The sequence below is a fragment of the Nomascus leucogenys genome, chromosome 13, assembly GCF_006542625.1.
Source record: "Nomascus leucogenys isolate Asia chromosome 13, Asia_NLE_v1, whole genome shotgun sequence".
In the NCBI taxonomy this organism is placed as follows: domain Eukaryota; kingdom Metazoa; phylum Chordata; class Mammalia; order Primates; family Hylobatidae; genus Nomascus; species Nomascus leucogenys.
Window position 1 is genome coordinate 89,378,552 of NC_044393.1, and position 17,180 is coordinate 89,395,731.

Consider the following 17,180-nt stretch of genomic DNA (forward strand, 5'->3'; position numbering starts at 1 on the left):
CAAACACTGATAAACAATAGTAGGCCAAACGCAGGGACTTGTGCCTGTAATTCCAGTGTTTGGGGAGGCAAAGGAGGGAGGATCACTTAAGGCCAGGAGTTCAAGGAACAACCTGGGCAATATAGTGAGACGCCATGACTGAAAAATTAGAAAATTAGCTGAGCATGATGGTACACACCTACAGTCCCGGCTACCCGGGAGGCTAAAGTGGGAGGACTGCTCGAGCTTGGGAGTTCAAGGCTGCAAGATCACACCGCTGCACTCCAGCCTGGGCAGCAAATCGAGACCTTATCTCTAAAAAAATAATAATCATATTAAATTAGGGTCTAACTAAACTCCATGGTTTCATTTAATCAACAGAAATTCCTGACTAGAAGCTAGTAAGCAATGACGATTAGTCAGATATGGAGGCCGGGCACGGTGGCTCACCTCTGTAATCCCAGCACTTTGGGAGGCTGGGGTGGGCAGATCACCTGAGGTCAGGAGTTCAAGACTAACCTGGCCAACATGGTAAAACCCTGACTCTACTAAAAATACAAAAATTAGCCGGGAACGGTGGTGCACACCTGTAGTCCCAGCTACTCAGGAGGCTGAAGCAGGAGAATGGCTTGAATCTGGGAAGTGGAGGTTGCAGTGAGCCAAGATCATGCCACTGCACTCCAGCCTGGGTGACAGAGCAAGACTCCGTTTCAAAAAAAAAAAAAAAAAAGAGATTAATCAGATATGGATCCTCCCCTACACAGCACTTGTTTCAAATGCCTCACATACAGAAACTCACAGTTCTCACTGCCATCCGGGGAGAGCTAATATGCATATCTCCCTCTGAAGCTCACAGAAATCATAAGTTAGGAAACTACAGAAGACAGACAGAAACCCAGGCTGTCCTGGTCTAGGGAATCTGTGATTTTAACCACTGCATGACCGCCCTAAGGGAAAGCAAGACTGAAACAGAAATAACCAAGCTAAGCAGCAGACTGTCTCAAGTGCCTGCAAAGAAACAGGCACGGGAGCTCAGAAGAGTGACTGACATTCTCAAAGAGGTGTCATTTGGCCAATGCTTGAAGGAGACTGTGAGTTGGACTCTGGAGAGCTGAAAAGGGGACCATCCAAGGCAGGCAGAACAGAAGGAACAAAAGCACCGAGACAGAAAGGAGCAGGATAGGGCCAGGCGCAGTGGCTCACACCTGTAATCCCAGCACTTTGGGAGGGCGAGGTGGGCGGATCACCTGAGGTCGGGAGTTCGAGACCAGCCTGACCAACATGGAGAAACCCCTGTCTTTAATAAAAATAAAAAAGATAGTCAGGTGTGGTGGCGCATGCTTGTAATCCCAGCTACTCAAGAGGCTGAGGCATGAGAATCACTTGAACCTGGAAGGCAGAGGTTGTGGTAAGCTGACATTGCGCCATTCCACTCCAGCCTGGGCAACAAGAGCGAAACTCTGCCTCAAAAAAAAAAAAAAAAGAAAGAAAGGAGCAGGATGTTAGCAGCCTGGAAAGCAGTCCAGCTTGGCTGGAGCAAAGGGATGAAGCAGAGTGACAAATATGATGGGAAGGCAGGCTGGGGCCAGGGTCTAGTGAATGCCAGGCCATTTATTCAGACTATTAATTAACTCTGCTGGTGCCTGAGGGACAACAAAGGGACCTGATTAGAATCTTACTTTAAAAAGACTCATCTGGCCAGGCGCAATGGCTCAAGCCTGGAATCCCAGCACTTTGGGAGGCCAAGGCAGGAGGATCACCTGAGGCCAGGAGATAAGCCTGGCCAACATGGTGAAACCCCGTCTCTACTAAAAATACAAAAATCACCCAGGCATGGTGACCTGCACCTATAGTCCCAGCTACTCAGGAGGCTGAGGCAGGAGAATCGCTTGAACATGGGAGGCAGAGGTTGCAGTGAGCTAAGATGGCACCATTGCACTCTAGCCTGGGGTAACAGAGCAAGATTCCGTCTCAGGGGAAAAAAAAAAAAAGACTCATCTAAATGAAAAGGCAAATGAGGAATTTGAACAATGAGGATTAATCTTACTATTCTTTTCTACAGAAAAGTAGGGAGATTACTTAGATTCTAAAATATCTGACCAAAATAATAATAATAAGACCTTTTCAACTTACCACTAATGCAGAAGAGCACATGCCGAAAGACAGAACCCATCGCAAATTCAACCGATCCCCAATGATGCCACTGATGAAAAGGCCCTAAAAATAAAGCATTTTCTTTTACAGCTCTAAATAATAACACAGTATGAAAAAGTAACATGCACTGCAAAGCAAATGAGACAAACACAGATATTATTTAAAATTAACTCTTATTCACATGCCTAGGCTACCTGTCTACAGGAGTTTCACAAATGTTTCATGAAATGGCAGTGGGCTGGATAACAGGGTCAGTAATACAGTGAAAACAAAAAAGTTATGAAAATGGAAGAAAAAAAAAAAAAAAAGAAATGGCAGCGGGCTTCTGCACACTCCACCACAAACACACCAAAGTTCAGGGCAAACTTTGGTTTTACTTGATTCCCTAACTGGAAAAAAAATAAATAAATAAGAATGACTCTAATAAAACAAGCACACAAATATATTTCATTTTCTAGACTAGATTAATTCCTACCCGTCAGTGATAAGCTCTCCCAAAGGGATTCCTCTTAGCCATCTGCACTCCGGGTTAACATGTGTTACCACGCGCCCTGCAGTTTCAGTTCCAACCTTGTAAAAAGTGGAATAGAAGGTTCCGGGGCACACTAGCTGCCTGTTGAATCTGACCCTTGGGTTTCATGACATCCCAAGGCAGGGAGAGTAGGAAGGCAGAGACAATAATTAGCTGGAGACAGGTTCTGCCTTCTGCTGTCCTCCCACTGAGTGGCAGGAATTAAAATGCTGAGATCATGGCAGGAAGTGAGACTGAAGACCTTAAGCGCAGCACACTTTAGGTTTCTTCCATAAATATATAAAATATCTTGACTGAAAACCTAAATTCAGTTAGGACCAGGTGTTTCTAATAAATTGACTATCTCTAAAACTTGCCTGGGCGTGGTGTCTCACGCCTGTAATCCTAGCACTTTGGGAGCGGGGAGAATTGCTTGAGGCCAATAGTTCAAGACCAAACTGGCCAACATAGCAAGAACCCATCTCTAAAAAAAAAAAATTGGCCGAGTGCAGTAGCTCACATCTGTAATCCCAGCACTTTGGGAGGCCGAGGCGGGTGGATCACCTAAGGTGAAGAGTTCAACACCAGCCTGACCAACATGGTGAAACCCTGTCTCTACTAAAAATACAAAAATCAGATGGGCACGGTGGCTCGTGCCTGTAATCCCAGCAACTCGGGAGGCTGAGGCAGGAGAATCACTTGAACCGAGGAGGCGGGGCTTGCAGTGAGCCGAGATGGCGCCACTGTACTCCAGCCTGGGTGACAGAGTGAGACTCCATCTCAAAAAAAAAAATGAGAAGAAAAATTTAAATATGAATGTTTCTCCCTCATTATCATCAAGCTTCCTCATCCTAAGAGAAGCATGTCAGCCTTAAAGTAGATTCTATGTTGTCTAGCTGGCCCTCACATGGACTTATGCTACACAGAACAAAAGGGACGAAGAAAATCTCAATTCTGCTTCAGATGACAGAACAATACATGCTTTTTTTTTTTTTTTTTTTGAGACAGTGTCTCACTCTGTCATCCAGGCTGGAATGCAATGATGTGATCTTGGCTCACTGCAGCCTCTGCCTCCTAGGTTCAAACAATTCTCCTGCCTTAGCCTCCCGAGTAGCTGGGACTACAAGCCTGCACTCGGCCAATTTTTGTTTTTTCAGAGATGGGTTCTTGCTATGTTGGCCAGTTTGGTCTTGAACTATTGGCCTCAAGCAATTCTCCCCACTCCCAAAGTGCTAGGATTATAGGCGTGAGACACCACGCCCAGCCAAGTTTTAGAGATAGTCAATTTATTAGAAACACCTGGTCCTAACTGAATTTGCCTGGCTAATTTTTGTATTTTCAGTAGAGATGGGGTTTTGCCATGTTGGCCAGGCTGGTCTCAAACTCCTGACCTCAGGTGATCTGCCCCCTTGGCCTCCCAAAGTACTGGGATTACAGGTGTGAGCCACCGTGCCCCGCCAGAATCAATACATTCTGTTTTGCTGCAGAAAGCAAAATGCCATAAGTTACAGAAGGAAGTGCAGCTCAAGATAAAAAAAAAACCATGACCATTGATTTTTCACGGCATTGATCTTTTATGTCCTAAATCTAGTCCTATAGATGACTCTATAGATGAGGAAACTAAACACCAAAAAAGGGTTAAATTCTACTTCGCAACCAAGTTTAACACAGCTAGTTAGACTACACTGCCTCTTAAACTGGTCCCTGAAAGAAACGAGTGGCTTGAAGAGAAGTGAGCACCCTGTCACCAGCTCCTGTGCCTCTACATGGGGATTTTATATAGAAAATACCCAAGGTGAGGAGGTAGACTAAATGAATGACCAAAGAACTGTTCCAACCGTTTCTCTGTTTCCTCTTTGAAGAAAAGATACTCTTAATAATTAACCAGGCCGGGCACAGTGGCTCAAGCCTGTAATCCTAGCACTTTGGGAGGCCGAGGTGGGTGGATCATGAGGTCAGGAGATCGAGACCATCCTGGCTAACACGGTGAAACCTCGTCTCTACTAAATATACAAAAAATTAGCCGGGCGTTGTGGCGGGCGCCTGTAGTCTCAGATACTTGGGAGGCTGAGGCAGGAGAATGGCGTGAACCCAGGGGGTGGAGCTTGCAGTGAGCGGAGATCCCGCCATTGCACTCCAGCCTGGGGGACACAGCAAGACTCCGTCTCAAAAAAAAATAAAAAATAAAAAATAATTAACCAAATAGACTGGGTGCAGTGGCTCACACCTGTAATCCCAGCACTTTGGAAGGCCGAGGCGGGCGGATCATTTGAGGTCAGGAGTTCGAGACCAGCCTGACCAACACGGTGAAACTCCGTCTCTACTAAAAATACAAAAAAAATTAGCAGGGCATGGTGGCACGTCTGCAGTCCCAGCTACTTGGGAGGCTGAAGCAGCAGAATTGCTTGAACCCAGGGGGCAGAGGTTGCAGTGAGCCAAGATTATGCCACTGCACTCCAGCCTGGGCAACACAGCGAGACTCCGTCTCAAAAAAAAAAAAAAAAAAAAAATAGGCCAAGCATGGTAGCTAACGCCTGTAATCCCAGCACTTTGGAAGGCAGCGGTAAATGGTTCAACTGAGAACAGGAATTTGAGACCAGCCTGGCCAACACGGTGAAACCCCGTCTCTACTAAAAATACAAACATTAGCTGGGCATGATGGTGTGCACCTGTAATCCCAGCTACCCAGGAAAAAAAAAAAAAAAAAAAAAAAAAAAAAAAAAAAAAAAAAAAAAAAAAAAAGCTGACAGAGCTGGACATGAGAATCTTTTTTTTTTTTTTTTTTTTTTTTTTTTTTTTTTTTTTTTTTTTTTTTTTTTTTTTTTTTTTTTTTTTTTTTTTTTTTTTTTTTTTTTTTTTTTTTTTTTAGGAACATGAGCGAGGTGCAGTGAGCTGAGATCGCACCATTGCACTCCAGCCTGGGCAACAGAGCAAGACTAGGTCTCAAAAAATAATAATAAAATAAAATAAAATAAATAAATAAATAAAAAAAAAAAAAAAAAAAAAAAAAAAAAAAAAAAAAAAAAAAAAAATAAAAATTTTTTTTTTTTTTTTTTTTTTTTTTTTTTTTTTTTTTTTACAATACATATTAGAAACTATATAAAATAAAAAAAACCATAATTATAACATTGCCTGGACATTTAGAAAAAAAAAAAACTAACATTTCAGAAACTTTTAAAAAAAAAAAAAAAAAAAAAAAAAAAAAAAAAAAAAAAAAAGAACTTTTACCCATATTTTCAATTGGCCTGGACATTGAGAATTAAAAGGCGTTTTTAATAAGGCACACTTACAGACAGAAATGAGGCATACTTAAAGACAGCATCTTATATGCTGGGGAGAAAAGGAAGGCTCCTCTCACAGTCCACATTCCAGCTGCTGCCACCACCAGCTCCAGAACTCTAATGTGGCATCCACCACAGCTGTTCCTACAGCCAGGCAGAGACGCCAGCTGCCTATCCTGACGCTGAATGATTCCTCGCCACCATGGAATGTCTCCCAGGATGCTACCTCTCCAGGATCCCGCCTTCCTTTTTTTTTTTTTTCTTTTTGAGATGGAGTCTCATTTTGTCATCCAGGCTGGAGTGCTGTGGCGCAATCTCGGCTCACTGCAACCTCCTCCTCCCGGGTTCAAGCAATTCTCCTGCCTCAGCCTCCCAAGAAGCTGGGACTACAGGAACCCACATCTGGCTAATTTTTGTATTTTTATTGGAAATGGGGTTTCTTCATGCTGGCCAGGATGGTCTCAAACTCCTGACCCCAAGTTATCCACCCGCCTCGGTCTCCCAAAGTGCTAGGATTACAGGCGTGGGCCACTGCGCCCAGCCCCACCCTCCTTACCACTCCAACCCCGCCACCTGGCCCATTCCTCACCCACCTCTGAGGACTGGGAGCCCTAAGGCTCAGGCTTCACACCTCTTCCCTGCCCTCGCCTGTTCTCTTGATCAATTCATGCAGCCTCACAGTTTTGATCTATAAATCATCTAAAGGCCAAGGACTCTGAGCGCGGTGGCTCACGCCTGTAATCCCAGCACTTTGGGAGGCCGAGGCAGGCGGATCGTCTGAGGTCGGGTGTTCGAGATCAGCCTGACCAACATGGAGAAACCCGGTCTCTACTAAAAAAATACAAAATTAGCTGGGCGTGGTGATGCATGCCTGCAATCCCAGCTACTCAGGAGGCTGAGGCAGGAGAATTGCTTGAACCCGGGAGGTGGAGGTTTTGGTGAGCCGAGATTGTGCCATTGCACTCCAGCCTGGGCAACAAGCGCAAAACTCTGTCTCAAAAATAAAAAATTAAAAACATAATAATAATAAAGGCCAAGGACTCCAAAAACGTGTATCTTCAGACTGAACCTACACCTTGAACTCCACACTCAATGACCAAGCGTCTGCTCTTCATCATCTGGGCAGTAGAGGTCAAACGTAATGCATCCAAAAGCGAGTCATCAAAGCTTTCTATCTCCCCGATCTCCCCTCTGCCACGACACTTCCACCCTGGAGGTGTTCTTGATACATTTCTCTTACATCCCACATTCAAGAGGGAAAAAATATTATTGGCTTTACCTCCAAAACACCGCTAAAATCTACTTCCCCCCAACCTCTGTTACTGTTATGCTGGACCCAAGCCACCATCATCCTTCACCTCAAAAGAACTTGGCTCCCAGAGCAAGTGCACCTGTCCAAACCTAAGTCAGGTCCTGCCGCTGCTCTGCACAAAACCTTCCAGCAGCTCCCATCTCACTCAAGGTTAAAGCCAAAGCTCCCCCAAAGGTACCAAAACCCTACAGATCTGAGCCCCACTGCATCTCTGGCCTCTCTTCTTGCAGCTCTGATCCAAGCACACCGACCTCACTCACCTGCTCGGGTTACTCAAATGCCCGCTGCCTCCTGAGGTCTCCTGGCTGTGCTACTTAAAATTACAACCTCACCCAGGCCCCTTTAGTCCCCTTCTCTGCTTTATTTTCCTCCATTGTACTTACCACCTTCAAATATACTCTATAATTTATTTATAGCAAGCATTTGGTTACTGTCTGTCTCCCCTAACTCCAAGAATACAGGTCCATAAAGGCAGGGCATTTTGTGTTGTTCGGGACAAATTCCCATTGACATATGCTAGATGAGCAATAAATATCTGTCGAATGAATGAATAAATGAATGGGAAGAACAAAAAATATAAACTTCAGAAATATTGAACTCTGCCTCAGTCAGCAAATTCAAAATCCCTTATAAATTTCGTAAGGCTCAGGGTCATTTCCATTTACATTTTTCTTTACCTTTAAGCCCTAGAGTTCCAAAACTTACCACAGCATAGGAGAAGAGGAAAATGGTATCCAGTGTTCCGAGGAAAAGAGTCGCTTTCTCTGCACTGGGGAACAAATGGTTGCTGCTCCAGATCTACAGTAAGACAGCAGGAACAGGTCAGTCCCTGTAGAATCTGCTAGGGCTTTCTGTTTCCCAAAGGCCCTTCACAAACACTTCCAAAACACCAGTAATGCTCAAGACCAACTTTTACTTCAAATGTATTTAGAAATAACTAGTGTGGCCAGGCGCGGTGGCTCACGCTTGTAATCCCAGCACTTTGGGAGGCTGAGGCGGGCGGATCATGAGGTCAGGAGATCGAGACCACGGTGAAACCCCATCTCTACTAAAAAATACAAAAAATTAGCCAGGCGTGGTGGCGGGCACCTGTAGTCCCAGCTACTCAGAGAGGCTGAGGCAGGAGAATGGCGTGAACCCGGGAGGCGGAGCTTGCAGTGAGCCGAGATTGCGCCACTGCACTCCAGCCTGGGCGAGAGAGCAAGACTCCATCTCTAAAAAGCAAAAAAGAAAAGAAAGAAATAACTAGTAATTTTTTTTGCTTGTATTATTTTTAATTGACACATAGTAACTGTACATATTGAGGGAGTACAGTGTGATAGTTCAACACATATTCAACATGTCATGATCAAATCAGGGCAATTAATATATCACCTCAAACGTGTATCATTGGAAGGCTCAAATGCTAGTGACTAAGTCAATTAAGTGAGAAAGTGGGGCAGTAAGTTTAAAAGCAGACATTTAGAAGAAATAAATTCTGATGATAGTCTTTTTGTTTGGCAGAATCCAATATCCAATCAATTCGAAATTATGCCTAGCATCTAGGGCCATACCACCCTGAAAGCACGCAATCTCATCTGATGTAGAAAGTTAAGTGGGGTCAGGCCTGGTTAGTACTTGGATGGGAGAAATTATGTCTAACTCCATCTAAGGAAACATTTTACGATACTCTTCAAAAATAATTTCCTACAGGTCAGTGGTTGCCTAGGGCTGAGGGACGCAAGAAGGGCTGACTAAAAAGGGGTACTAGAGAATCTGGGGGATGATGTTCTATATCTTGGAATAGTTACAACACCATATGTGTTTGTCAAAAATTGTAGAACTGAATACTAAAAAGGTAATTAAGAATCACATCTTAATTTTTAAAATGATAAGAAGTGTCCTTCATTAACCTACTTCAATCAAATCACAATGTCTTGCCAACTTTATTATCCTTCTAGTCTGGTACTCAGAAAACTTACAATCCCAACTCTAGTCCTAAGTTATTTGTTGCCCTAGAGAGGCCACTTATCCCAATACTTCTCAACTTCGTCATAGGCACACATAGAAAACGATCTTTCTGTAACACACTGGAGTAAACTCAAGAAGCTGTTCAAGGTCAGAGTTGATTGGTCTGGGAATATCCACCAGTCTAAAATCAGGAGGAGGCCATCCCAAGCCCCACCTAGCAACCCCAGGAGCTTAGGGAAGGGAGATCGCAGCCCACCTACAACCCATTCACGACAAAGCAGCTGAGCAGCTCTCACAGCACCTCAGTGGCCAGTCTGCAGAACCACAAAACGAGTTCTTTCTATTTTTATTTATTTATTTTTGAGATGGAGTCTCACTCTGTTGCCCAGGCTAGAGGGCAGTGGCATGATCTTGGCTCACTGCAACCTCCACTTCCTGGGTGCAAGTGATTCTCCTGCCTCAGCCTCCCTCAGCTGGGATTACAGGCACGTGTCACCACGCCCAGATAATTTTTGTATTTTTAGTAGAGACGGGGTTTCGCCATGTTGGCCAGGATGATCTTGATCTCCCAACCTCGTGATCCACCCGCCTCCACCTCCCCAAGTGCTGGGATTACGGCCGTGAGCCACCACGCCCGGCTGAGAGCTAGGTTCTTTCTAACTGCAAAATGCCATGTATGATTCTGCAGGATGTTTATATTCTTTGGCTGTGTTTAAATCCAGTTTTTTAAATTCCTTTAGGATAAGAACCAAGTCTTACACATATTTATACAGGGTCTAACAGTGAAAAGAATCCATAGTTATTTTGTCAATATCTTTTGTAATGAATTAAATAATGTTCATTCATTTTCATTTTAAAGAAAGATGAGCAGGATACATGAAACCAGGCCATGAGAGGAACCACTGAAAGAAATGGAAATACAAATTTATGCTGAAAAAAAGAGACACAGGGAATCTGTGAAAAGTTATCCTCAACTTTATCAAGGGCCAGCAGTGGAAAAAAGATCTGAGTTAGTTTACAGAACTTTCAAAAACGTAATGGGCTGCTTCACAGCGTAGTGAATTTCCCCCGCAATAGACATCCCTGAGGGAAACGGGAAGGTAATTTCTCAAAGATACAGAAGGGGTTCTTCAATAGGATGGGAAATGGACCAGATCATAGCCCTCCAACTGTGGTCCATGGAACTTGGGGAGACGGAGAGGCCTCCAGAGCCTTATTCTGAGGGGGTCTGCAAGGTCAAAATTATTTGGGCCACATTAAAATGTGATGTCCTTTCAACTTTGTCCCATTCTGCACTGACAGTGCAACAGCAGTGGAGAAAAACTGCTGCACCTTAGCATAAACCAACGTAGTAATGCCAAACAGCACTAGTGATCACCGTATTGCTCACTGCAGCATGCTCACAATAAAAAACCAAAAAAGGGGCCAGGCGCGGTGGCTCACGCCTGTAATCCCAGCACTTTGGGAGGCCGAGGCGGGTGGATCACAAGGTCAGGAGATCGAGACCATCCTGGCTAACACGGTGAAACCCCGTCTCTACTAAAAATACAAAAAATTAGCTGGGCGAGGTGGCGGGCGCCTGTAGTCCCAGCTACTTGGGAGGCTGAGGCAGGAGAATGGCGCGAACCCTGGGGGGCGGAGCCTGCAGTGAGCTGAGATCGCACCACTGCACTCCAACCTGGGCGACAGCGAGACTCCATCTCAAAAAAAAAAAAAAAAAAAGGATTTTAAAAAGCCAGTGTCCGCTGGGAGGGGTGGCTCACACCTGTAATCCCAGCACTTTGGGAGGCCGAGGGCGGATCACTTGAAGTCAAAAGTTCAAGACCAGCCTGGCCAACATGATGAAATCCCATCTCTGCTAAAATTACAAAAATTAGCCAGGTGTGGTGGTGGGCGCCTGTAATCCCAGCTACTCGGGAAGCTGAGGCAGTAGAATCGCTTGAACCTGACAGGAGGAGGTTGCACTGAACCGAGATCGTGCCATTGCACTCCAGCCTGGGTGACAGAGTGAGACCCTATCTCAAAAAAAAAAAAAAAAAAAGCCAGTGTCACCTAAGACTGTCCTTCATGAAGCAGTAAAAATTTTTAATTTTAAAAACTGTAGGCCCTTGAGTACAATAATTATTATTTTTTTTTTTTCTTTGAGACAGAGCCTCACCCTGTCACCCAGGTTGGAATGCAATGGTACGATCTCGGCTCACTATGACCTCTGCCTACCGGGTTCAAGCGATTCTCCTGCCTCAGCCTCCTGAGTAGCTGGGACTACAGGCGTGTGCCACCACGCCTGGCTAATTTTTGTATTTTTAGTAGACACAGGTTCCACCATGTTGGTCAGGCTGGTCTCGAACTCCTGACCTCATGATCTGCCCCCCTCGGCCTCCCAAAGTGCTGGGATTACAGGAGTGAGCCACTGCATCTGGCCAAGAATTTTTCATATTCTGTGTGAGTAAGTAGAAAGTCTGCAAGAATCACTTCTGATACCAAAGCAGCTGGAACATATTTTGACTTGAAAGAATGACTGAGAAACTAGTTATTCAGATTTGAGTATTTGGCAGCTATTTCCTCAAAAATGAATGAAATGAGTCTGCCACTTTAAAGATCCAAAGAACAACACAGACAAATGGATCTTAATGTAAGAGTATTCCAAAGTGCATTGACACAGTTTCAGATACTGGAACTAACTTTTAAGAAATTATCACTTATCCGAATTTTGCTGTAGTACCAAAGACAAATGAACATCCACAATTAACTGAAAAGGCTACAAAAACACTTCTCTCTTTTCTAACTTCAAACCTGTGAAAGGCCAAATTTTCTTCCTATATTTCAAAGAACTTTTTTTTTTGTTTTTGTGTGTGTGTGGTTTTTTTTTTTTTTTTTTTTTGAGATGTGGTCTCATTATGTTGCCCAGGCTGCTCTTGAACTCCTGGGCTCAAGTAATCCAGCATTAGCTTCCTGAGTATTTGGGACTACAGACACACTCCACCATGCCCAGCTAAAGGATCTCTGAATAAGCTCTGCAACACACTGAATTCAAAGGAGACATGAAAACCCACTATCTCCTATCAACAGACACGAAGTGACGTGCAAAAATGTAAAACAATGCCACGCATTATTTTGTTTTGAAAAAGTCATTTTTCAGAAGATGTTATTTATGTTACTATTTATTGGCTTATTTAATTCATCAAAAAGCAATCCCAAAAACTCCAATGTATTTTTTAAATTCTCAGCTTTAATTTCTAAACTAGTATCTATAGATATAAACCCATATAAACAAAAATATTTTGGGGTCCTACGACCAAAAACCTAGAAAATCCTCGAACTAAATCATTTCTGAGGTACTAATTATAATATCCTGGCATTTCTGAGATGGGTTGTTACAGAAAGAAATTTTGATTTTAGGCCAGGTACGGTGGCTCAGGCCTACAATCCCAAGCACTTTGGGAGGCCGAGACAGGTCGATCGCTTGAGGTCAGGAGTTTGAGACCAGCCTGGACAACATGGCAAAACCCCATCACTACCAAAAAATACAAAAACTAGCCAGGCGTGGTGGCATGTGCCTGTAGTCCCAGCTACTCGTGAGACTGAGGCGGGAGAATCACTTGAACCCAGGAGGCAGAGGTTGCAGTGAGCTGAGATTACGCCACTGTACTCCAGCCTGGGTGACAGAACAAGACTCAATCTCGAAAAAAAAAAGAAAGAAAGAATCTAGATTTTAGAATATTAAAGAGGCTGGGTGTGGTAGCTCATGCTTATAATGCAACACTCTGGGAGGCCCAGGCAGGAGGATCCCTTGAGGGCAGGAGTTCGAGACTAGCATAGGCAACATGGTAAGATACCCCCATCTCTACAAAATAAAAATAAATTAGCTGAGCGTGGTGGTGCACACCTGTAGTGCCAGAGTACAGTGCCTGAGTACAGGAGGCTGAGATGGGAGGATCGCTTGAGCCCAGGACTTCAAGGCTGCAGCGAGCTACGATTATGTCACTGTACTCAAGCCTGAGCAACAGAGCAAGACCCCGTCTTAAAAAACAAGGCCGGCGCAGTGGCTCACGCCTGTAATCCCAGCACTTTTGGAGGCCGAGGTGGGGGGATCACGAGGCCAGGAGTTTGAGACCAGCCTGGCCGATATGGTGAAACCCCATCTCTACTAAAAATACAAAAATTAGCCAAGTGTGGTGACATGCGCCTGGCGCCTGTAGTCCCAGCTACTCAGGAGGTGGAGGCAGAAGAATCGCTTCAACCCAGGAGGAAGAGGTTGCAGTGAGCCAAGATTGTGCCACTGCACTCCAGCCTGGGCGACAGAGCAAGACTCCAACTCAAAAAAAAAAAAAAAAAAAAAAAAAACAGGCCGGTTACAGTGGCTCATGCTTGTAATCCTAGCACTTTGGAAGGCGGGGGCGGGTGGATTGCCTGAACTCAGGAGTTCAAGTTCGAGACCAGCCTGGGCAACACAGTGAAACCTCATCTCTACTAAAATACAAAAAATTAGCCGGGCGTGGTGATGTGCACCTGTAATCCCAGCCACTCCGTAGGCTGAGACAGGAGAATCGCTTGAACCTGGGAGGCAGAAGTTGCAGTGAGCCGAGATAGCGCCATTGCACTCTAGCCTGAGCAACAGTGCAAGACTCCATCTCAAACAAAAAAAAATTAAATTTAAAAGAATATTAAAGAGAAAAATCGCAATCAGCAATTTTAAAGAAACATCTTTATTTTTAATCCATGTCAAGTGAGTAATGTGCCCACATTGTAACAAGGTTCAAGGGTGGCACATCCCACATGTGTGCGAATACTCAATAATCCAGCTTATGAACTACAGAAGAATCAAAGAAATGTATCTTTAACAAAAAATAAAATCCCCAAATCATAAACAAATAATAAAGTGTGATTCCAAAGCACTAGAACTAATTTCTAGGTGGCTTCTGGCACATTTCTGGTTACTTTAATGCCACGTCACACATACTGTGAAGACGCATTCTATCAAAGATGAGAAAGCAGTGCAGGCTCACACAGCTGACATCAAACAGTATTTGCAGCAATGCCAATTTGGGGCCCTAAATGTCTTCAATTAGAGTGACATTCCCACATTTTCCCTGCAACCACAGTGTTCCATCCTTGTGTACCCACCAGACTCATCAGGACCCATGGTTAAGCCCTGCTGGGTACACACACCAGTGTGAGCTAGAGACAAGGAACTTAAGCAGCTGCTCAAAGTTGTAGGTTTTCTTTACTCCTCCAAGAGGTTACCAAAAACTCCCTGAAGGTGTGGCTTTCGCAAGAAATAACAGATTTAGGCTGGGTGCGGTGGCTCACGCCTGTAATCCCAGCACTTTGGGAGGCCGAGGCGGGCGGATCACGAGGTCAGGAGATCGAGACCACGGTGAAACCCCGTCTCTACTAAAAATACAAAAAATTAGCCGGGCGTGGTGGCGGGCGCCTGTAGTCCCAGCTACTCGGGAGGCTGAGGCAGGAGAATGGTGTGAACCCAGAAGGCGGGGCTTGCAGTGAGCCAAGATCGCACCACTGCACTCCAGCCTGGGCGACAGAGCAAGACTCTGTCTCAAAGAAAAAAAAAAAAAAAAAAAGAATTAACAGATTTTAAACAGCTTTTTTCTGCTTCACTGCCAGAATTCAGTTGAAATATACTTTTTGACTGTTGACTTAAATGGAAAACAAAACGAAACCAAAAACTAAAAGAACAAAGTAGGACCAACAAACAGATTCGGGAAACAGGGTAACAGAAAAAAGCCTAGAGAAGAAAGTTAACAACAATAACATAGCTCAGATCAGTATGACTAATACTACTTGGTTAGAAATGTTCCAAGTATTCACAGTGAACCATCCAATGTTTAATGAAAGTCACCAACACAACTAAGTCCACATGCTAAATGTGATTCAACCTGGTCTGAGCGTACGTTTGATGTGAACTTATCGGCCTGAATGTACTGCAGGGTTTTCTTCTATTGTGCTGGGGGACTATATAAGCTACTACACTTGCTCGATGTTGAGGTACTTCCTGTGCACACACTAAAGTTCCCTGTGTGAGTTTCCCAGGTGAGAATGTTTATAACAGAATAAGGGCTATATGCACAGGGGCAGGGGAGGCTCACTAACATGGAAGGGCTTCCTCAAAGTGGTGAGCAGAGGATGGATGACAGGCCAACTTATGCATGAGGTTCTTTGCATAATGCGAGTGGAACACGTTTATGTGGGAATCTACCAAGTAGCTGTGCATAAGGTTGAGATGGAATGTCCAAAGACACTTTTTGAGACAAGGTCTTGCTCTGTCACCAGGCTGGAGTGCAGTGGCACAAACATGGCTCACTGCAGGCTTGACCTCCAGAGACCAAATGATCCTCCCACCTCAGCCTCCTAAGCAGCTGGGAGTACAGGTATGTGCCACCACACCCAGCTAATTTTTTTTTTTTTTTTTTTTTTGAGACAGAGTCTCACTCTGTCACCCAGGCTGGAGTGCAATGGCACAATCTCGGCTCACTGCAAACTCCACCTCCTAGGTTCAAGCCATTCTCCTGCCTCAGCCTCCCAAGAAGCTGGGACTACAGGCATGCACCACCATACCCAGCTAATTTTTGTATTTTTAGTAGAGATGGAGTGTCGCCATGTCGGCCAGGCTGGTCTCGAACTCCTGACCTCAAGTGATCTGCCCGCCTCAGCCTCCCAAAGTGCTGTTTTTTGTTTTGTTTTGTTTTGTTTTTTCATTTTTGTAGAGACGGTGGTCTCTCTATGTTGCCCAGACTAGTCTCAAACTCCTGGGCTCAAGCAATCCTCCTGCCTAGGCCTCCAAAAGTGGTGGGATTACAGGCCTGAGCCATCGCACCTGGCCCAAGACACTTTAAATTCTCCTTCCTTCTCCTGGAGATAATTTTAGATTCTCTAGCACTATTCTCATGTAAGAACTGTACAAATTTTTATTACAGTTTTTAGCTGAGTTGTTCTCAAATGTAAGATCTAATGATTATTATCTATAGACATAGATTTTATGTTATTATGTTTACTCACCACTTCCAATGTTTGTCCATGTCAGTGAATCCATTATAAGTTCTAAAGGTAACAGAGACTGTGTCTGCTGAACTCTTTTTGTAAAACACCCAGAGCTATGCATAAAAATGAAAGCTATAAAAAGTACTTTTTAGGATGCTATTTAGAGCACTTAAGAAATGTTTTTCTGTTTAATTTTTTAACTTTTAAAAATATATAAGCAAAATATTTTTTTAGCTGGCCACGGTGGCATACACCTGTAGTCCCAGCTACTCAGGAGGCTGAGGAAGGAGGATTGTTTGAGCCCAAGAGTTCAAGTACGGCCTGGGCAACATAGCAAGAGCCCCATCTCTTAAAAAAATAATTTAAAAAAAAAATTTTTTTATTTAAAATTAATGAGAGAGGCCTCTGGGAAGCTTGGCCTGGCCTCACACCAGGCCGGCCTCTTCCTTTTGCTGAGTTTACCTGGTATCCTCTCACTGGAATAAATGACAGCCACACGTACTCTATGTTGAGTCTTCCTAGTTAATCACCAAACTGGGGGTGGTCTTGGGAACCCCCAACCCAGTTGCCTTAAAAATAAAGGCAGCCTTAGGCAGTACAACCAGAAATCTAGTGCCTAAATGAAATCCTATTTTTCTGTATATTGTTCAGGCTGTACCTGAAATCCCACAATTAGTGCTCAGTGTCACTAAACTACAGCTGAAGGAGCCAGGAATGTTTTGCCTAAACAGAAACTTAGGGAGACAGGGAGGAATTTTCTCCAAAAGTTGAATAAAAATGTAAGCGTCCACCTCACACAACAGTGAGTTTCTTCTGCCGGGAACTACTGAAGCAGAAGCTGGATGATTATCTTCCAAGAATGACAAAGAAAGATTCCAATCTGGGAGGTCAGGGTATGTGATCTCTCTAAGACCACTTCCATCTTTAAGATTTATTATTCTGGGCCGGGCGCGGTGGCTCACACCTGTAATCCCAGCACTTTGGGAAGCGAGGT

At 44.2% G+C, this 17,180-nt stretch overlaps 1 protein-coding gene and 1 non-coding gene across 3 annotated transcripts in view; both read right to left on the minus strand.

The window, feature by feature from the left end:
- The window catches only part of SLC37A3 (solute carrier family 37 member 3), a 59,746-nt gene that overhangs the window by 25,648 nt on the left and 16,918 nt on the right, over positions 1-17,180 (minus strand). For both annotated transcript variants that reach the window (XM_030826002.1, XM_030826001.1), the window contains exons 4-5: positions 7,943-8,035; positions 2,113-2,196 (exon numbers count right to left, since the gene is read on the minus strand). In XM_030826002.1, coding sequence (XP_030681862.1) covers positions 2,113-2,196; positions 7,943-8,035 — 177 coding nt within the window. The remainder of the gene's footprint in view (positions 1-2,112; positions 2,197-7,942; positions 8,036-17,180) is intronic.
- LOC115838161 lies at positions 13,908-14,009 on the minus strand. The gene has a single exon (XR_004033202.1). It is a non-coding gene; the product is annotated as a small nucleolar RNA U13 (small nucleolar RNA).